The sequence below is a fragment of the Limanda limanda genome, chromosome 13 (assembly GCF_963576545.1).
Source record: "Limanda limanda chromosome 13, fLimLim1.1, whole genome shotgun sequence".
Taxonomy (NCBI): Eukaryota; Metazoa; Chordata; class Actinopteri; order Pleuronectiformes; family Pleuronectidae; genus Limanda; species Limanda limanda.
The window spans coordinates 17,960,709-17,966,727 of NC_083648.1; the positions used below are offsets into that span (position 1 = coordinate 17,960,709).

A 6,019-nucleotide genomic window follows, 5' to 3' on the forward strand; every position below is an offset into this window, starting at 1 on the left:
ACTGCAGTCGAACGCTGACGTCCATGGAACCGCCCGCCACCGAGGCCTCTGTCCTGAACGACGAGGCCCACGATGGACAGCACAGCCTGGCCTGGACTCATGGCGTTTATGTGCCAGGTCATGCTAAAAAAAAAGAAAAGAAAGAGGAACCCTGACATCTCAGATGACTCACCAGGAGGAGCGAGCACTTGAGAGACTGCAGACTTGCTTTCCTCTGCGAATGTGACACACTTCTCTTCAGACAATGAGGAGTATTTCCTACGAGGATTCAATAAAAGTTCAATCTGACATTTTATTTATTGTTAAGATGTAAATATGATAGTCTCTTTCAAGAATTCATCATATGCTTATCATGTGGTGACAGGTAAATCATACAAAAGTATTTAATTAGCTGCAGTATGACTAATGTTATTGTATTTGATAACAATAACATTAATACAGTAATGCCTCTAACAGCATCTGGCTTATGAACTGCCTTTAGTAGTCACTGTTACAATGACTACTGAAGTAACTACATACACTAATCTCAAGACACATTAACAGTACAACATAGCGTGTTCATGGTGTGGTGATCAAAACCTCTTTGTGTTTAATGATGTAAAGTGCGATGGTTCACCTGTTTACACCAATTTGATGACCTGCCTACATTTATTCTGGAAATCCTACCTTCATGTGAATAACTGCATATTAAGAACACTGTCGAATCCTCAACCAGTATTGATGACTAGGTCATTAGCAGCTTCACTGTGAAGCAGGTCCCGTCCAGGGCCTTGTTTGTCATTCTTTTACTTTAAACAGTTGATTTCAGTGAGTTTATATATTGTGTTTTGTAATTATTCATGATTTTCACAGGACTGAAGTAATTGGTCCAGGAACCAATTAACATCTGCAGGCAAGTTGCAAGTTCGAATATACAGTATTTGCAAAACTTTAGCAAACTGCAGCTTCTCCCACAAGGGAGAGTAGTTTCGTTTTTTAGACTTAAACATCTTCTGTATGCTTCACTTGAAAGGCCTGTGTTTTAATAGAAATATAATAACGAACTATAGTGTGTACTGTAAAATGTTAAGGTATCTAGAGCCTCAACTTTTGTTTACTGGCAACCAATCAAACTTTCACTTGACAGGTCTTAAATAATAAATGTAAATTACACATTATTTCACATTTAACAATCTACGTTCTTCACATGTGAAGTGCAACCAAATATATTCAAGAATTCCCTTTTAGAAACAAGATGCCTTTTCTTTCTTTTCTTTCTTTCTTTCTTATAATCTTCAACTTATTTCAAGCAGACGTGATGTTTTCTTATATTAACACATGTAGTGTGTCTTCTTGAATATTAACAAACCTTGTCTCTCAATCTTTTTGTATTGAAATTAAAATGCAAAACCTTTTCACAGTAAATGTGTGGATTATATTTTCCAAAATGTGTACTACACCCCCCCATACATCACAATATCCGGTTTTTTAAAGTTGCAGTGCAAATCTACCCAAACTATGCTCAATACAATATTTTTTTAATAAGCACATATCAATCTGGTTAAAACTCTCCCATACCCACAGAGTCCCACAGTTATTCTGAGGTACAAAGTAAAAAGGTCCTATGACTTTTTGTTGTATTCTTCTAAAGTACTTCCTCTGTAGTTTATTCATTATAAAAAAAAAAAAACATCAGCCATATCATATTTTTATTCTATTTCATTGAATTCATGTTAAACAAACGTTTGCTCCTGGTTACAGCTTCACATTTTATTACATATGAAAAAGCTTTTAAAGAAAACTTGAATAATGCTCATACATAGGTTCAACAGCAGAAAAATAAACAGTTTACTCAGAAGTTATATTATTCTTGAGGGTCACTATTCTACATATTAGTTGGTATATGATAAGGATATAATTCTACCGAAAGGATTTACTCTCCTCTTAAGGAAAGGTACAGTCAGCCGTATCAAACCCAGGGCAGATCCACTTGTTGCTGAACTGTTTGTATCCTTCAGCATCAATCAGCCCACTCCCTGAACAGACAAAAGATATTGTTAAACTTGATTGTTGAGATTAGATATGTGTGAATGAATTGAGGAATACATTGTAACCTTGGTTCTGAGTGTAGAGACTAGTCTCCAACTCGTACATATGCATTTTGTAACATACAGGGAGAGAGTATTTACCATCCATCAGGTTCTGGAGGCTGCAGTAGTTTGTGTTATTGTCAGCAGGGTCTTTGGAAGCCCCGGACACAGCATCACCCTGCACATTATACAAACATCACGAGACGCAGATTATTCACAAAACACAAAAAGAGGGAAACAGAGTGTGAAGAAAAATCCCTCAGCGACCAAAGCGGCTTCACCTGAACTCTTAGTTCCCTCTTTGATTTTCCCCAGAAAACGCTCTGAGGTCATGAGAATAAAAATGTTCACACGCTGTCCCTCTGCTTGTTTCAACCTTTCAATTACCTTTTTTTTAAACCTACATTTGATATTCACACCCAGCCTTTGAAATGTTCATTATTGCTGCTTTAAATCAAATAGACTCACAGATGACTGATAAGGTCTTTGGTCATGAGGGCAACTGTGGGAGTAGCAGATCAAATTGTTCTGCTGTATTATTGAAAAAAATACATATATACTTACACTCATCTTGCAAACAGTGGACTGCTCCAGAAGAAACTGAAGGTCGTTGACTTTCTTTGTTTTCGGAGACATGTGCGTGGCCTGGATCAGGTACGGAGCTGACGACACAAGCTGCCGGCACAAGTCACAGTCAGACACAGACATTATGTGCATTGTGTGCAACTGTGGCCTCTGGTAGGTGGTAATAGTTGGAATAGTTCAATACTAAGACAGTCAGTTATTTTCCAATATTGCACAAACCCTTATTTCTGTAGTAAATTAGAATCCTCTGTCGGCGAGACCACGAGCAGATCAATAATTTAAAACAAGGTTATAGTATTACTTATATACAATGCGGCACATCAACTAAGTATCAGACATCTGACATCAATCTCCACTCTTACATATTTATAACCTTGTTGTCCCTTTTTATTATTCTCATTTAAATCACTACTGAGATAACAGATATTATAATAACTATTTCATGAATTATTTATTCAAATTCAACCGCTGACAGATGTTTTTCACCTCATACGAGCACCTCTCCCCTGCAGACAGACAGCTCGGCCCGCTCTGCCAGGCCTTGATCTGGCTCACCAGCTTCTCGTTAACTTCACTGCATGGAATGCCGAACAACCTGTGGAAAAGAGCAGTCAGATGTGTTAAAGCTCACTTGAAAGGCTCATATAGTATTTATGAAAAGTGTGCAGTGTATGGATTTGAACGTTCGTTTGCACGAGACATGACTAACGGCAGTCTTGTGAGCACAGACCGATGATAACAAGCATGAGAAGTGATCTTGGACTGCACAGAACTATGAATTCATAAGCACCTTGACCAATGCACTGTGACAGCAGTGGATTTCATGCAACCCAACAAGCTTTATAAAGCATTATCTATGCATATGTGTTTACATGGTGGGGCCTCTGGGTGGTTAGATGGTATCTGTGTTTGCATGATTTCCTTCTGTCTGCATGGGATTTCTCTGGCTTCTTCCCACAGTCCAAAGACATACAGATTGCATGGGGTTAGGTTATTTACAGACTCTAAATTGCTCATAGGTGTGAACGTGAGAGTGGATGTTTGTTTGTCTCTGTATGTTGGCCCTGTACTGTCAACCTGTCCAGGCTGAACCCCACCTCTCACCCAATTTCAGCTGGGATTGGCTACTGGTCCCCCCACAACTATAAATTGATAAGCAGTATAGATAACAAATGGATGAATGGATGGATGTTGGAAAATTTCCACCACTGACAAATTTAATGCAGTGTCCACTGTGCACTTCATATAAACAGTTTGATTCAACACAGGTTAATTAAATCTATAAATTCTTTATCTCTATCATGATATATAACTATAACTGTAACTGTAACTATAACTATAACTATAACTATAACTATAACTATAACTATAACTATAACTATAACTATAACTATAACTATAACTTTAACTATAGCTATGCAGACAATTCCCCAATAAATCAACAAACCAAATAAAACACTTTACCATTTGACTTTGCACTGTGTGGTGTCCTCTGCCAGGAGCATGGTGAAGGTGGCCCCCAGAACGAGAGCCGAGGCGATAAACAGGAATCTCAGGTCCATGCTGAGGACGAGTGGATCAGGTGGTTTGGTGTGTGGTCAAGTGCGTGGTTGTCTTCTGAATGTCAGCTCGGTCGGGAGCGACGGCTTAAAGAGGAAAGTGCATGGGTCATGTGGTTGACTAGAGAAGAGGACAGTACACCATTGATTACCACGGATCACCTCATGGGAAAAAAACAGACTCTGGCAAACTGGCCAAAGATCTCGATAGAGCACCATGCAGAAATGTATAATCACAAACATTTAGGGACTATTTTCTTGGTTGTGTTTTCCAGAGTGTAATAATGTTTTGTTAGATCAACTTGATAACCCATGTCTTCTGCCCCTGGAATATCATGGAGACAGACTTCAATATCAATAGTTTCCAGAGGGGCCATTTGTTGAAAGATGCCCCATTAAACAGATTCCATTAAGAAACGTAGTAAGAGAGAACGACAATAGTAAAGTTGTGGATGTAGAACCCAAAGCAATAAAGCCACTAGAATCAGGGTCATTATCAGGGTTGATTATCATCATGCATGGTGACAAAATATGTTTAAGTTATGTTTTTCTTTGTGTCAGGTTCGTGGGGTTGATGTCCAGCAGGTTTCCCTGGTCATTAACTATGACCTTGCTACAAACAGAGAGAACAACATTCATCAGTAAGAAAAGATCAAATACTTTTCGAGGGGGGAAAACTTCACAATGTCAAACCTTGGATCAGAATTGTGATGTGTGTAGTAACAAGCTAGGGGATTTCTATGGTGTCTTAATAAACTGAAATTGCTTTAAGTAAACTTCCTTTGTCTTGGTGTACATGTTTGATTCCCTGTTTAAAATGGTGTCTTCAAGTATCTGGCAGAATTTGTAAGCCACCCTATTAACATGGCAGTGTTGAGGGGAGAAGAGTTGGTGAACAGATTTGACTCGCAGCACCACCTACTGGCAAGCCAGCATAAAACTTCACTAAGCATGTAACAGTAAAACAGTCAAATCTATAGAGAAATACTGAGCATGCAAACACATATTTTAGTCAAAAAACTGCATTTATAGTCTTTTATGGACTTAAGTCAATGTAGTAATTTATATACTTCCCCTTAAATTAGGATTTTTTAAATTCAAACTTGCATATTGATTTTTAATTTTTTTTATTAATTACTATTTTGAAGTGTTTTTGAAGCCAAGGATAAATTAATTTAATAGTTTCAGAGAAAGTAATTTACATTTCAGTAATGTCCAAATATGAAATGTTACTCAACAATTCTATTCAATTTTATACACAGTGTCAATATAAAATTCAAAGTCATTAGATGCTGCAGGCTACCAGTGATGTGGGACGGCTGATTTGAATGCAAACACAAGATCTCAAATCCTGAATGAAAAGGAGCAGAAAGATGTGTCAGGTAGTACCGGCACATTACATGTCAAACATAAAATAAATTCCATTTATGTTAAGAAAAACAGCCCTGATTATAGAGGACCAAGCATGCAACCCTGATTTAGCAACGACCAGCTGTGACAGTTTCCTTCAGTAAAACGGGCAACTTTTCTGCCGTTAAAAAGCGGCATGAAAACGGGCAACTTTTCTGCCGTTAAAAAGCGGCATGAAATCAGACAACTTTTCTGCCGTTAAAAAGCGGCATGAAAACGGACAACTTTTCTGCCGTTAAAAAGCGGCATGAAAACGGACAACTTTTCTGCCGTTAAAAAGCGGCATGAAAACGGACAACTTTTCTGCTGTTAAAAAGTGGCATGAAAACTGACAACTTTTCGGCTGTTAAAAAGCGGCATGAAAACGGACAACTTTTCTGCTGTTAAAAAGCGGCA

At 38.1% G+C, this 6,019-nt stretch overlaps 1 protein-coding gene across 1 annotated transcript; it reads right to left on the bottom strand.

The window, feature by feature from the left end:
• Positions 1-1,809: 1,809 nt before the first annotated feature.
• On the bottom strand, positions 1,810-4,241 carry wu:fc46h12 (uncharacterized protein LOC568958 homolog). Its single transcript, XM_061083710.1, has 5 exons — positions 4,119-4,241; positions 3,141-3,249; positions 2,634-2,744; positions 2,169-2,247; positions 1,810-2,015 (listed from the first exon to the last, which is right to left on the bottom strand). Exons 1-5 carry the CDS (start codon positions 4,214-4,216, stop codon positions 1,924-1,926), a joined length of 489 nt encoding a protein of 162 aa, XP_060939693.1. The 5' UTR covers positions 4,217-4,241; the 3' UTR covers positions 1,810-1,923.
• Between the last annotated feature and the right edge of the window lie 1,778 nt (positions 4,242-6,019).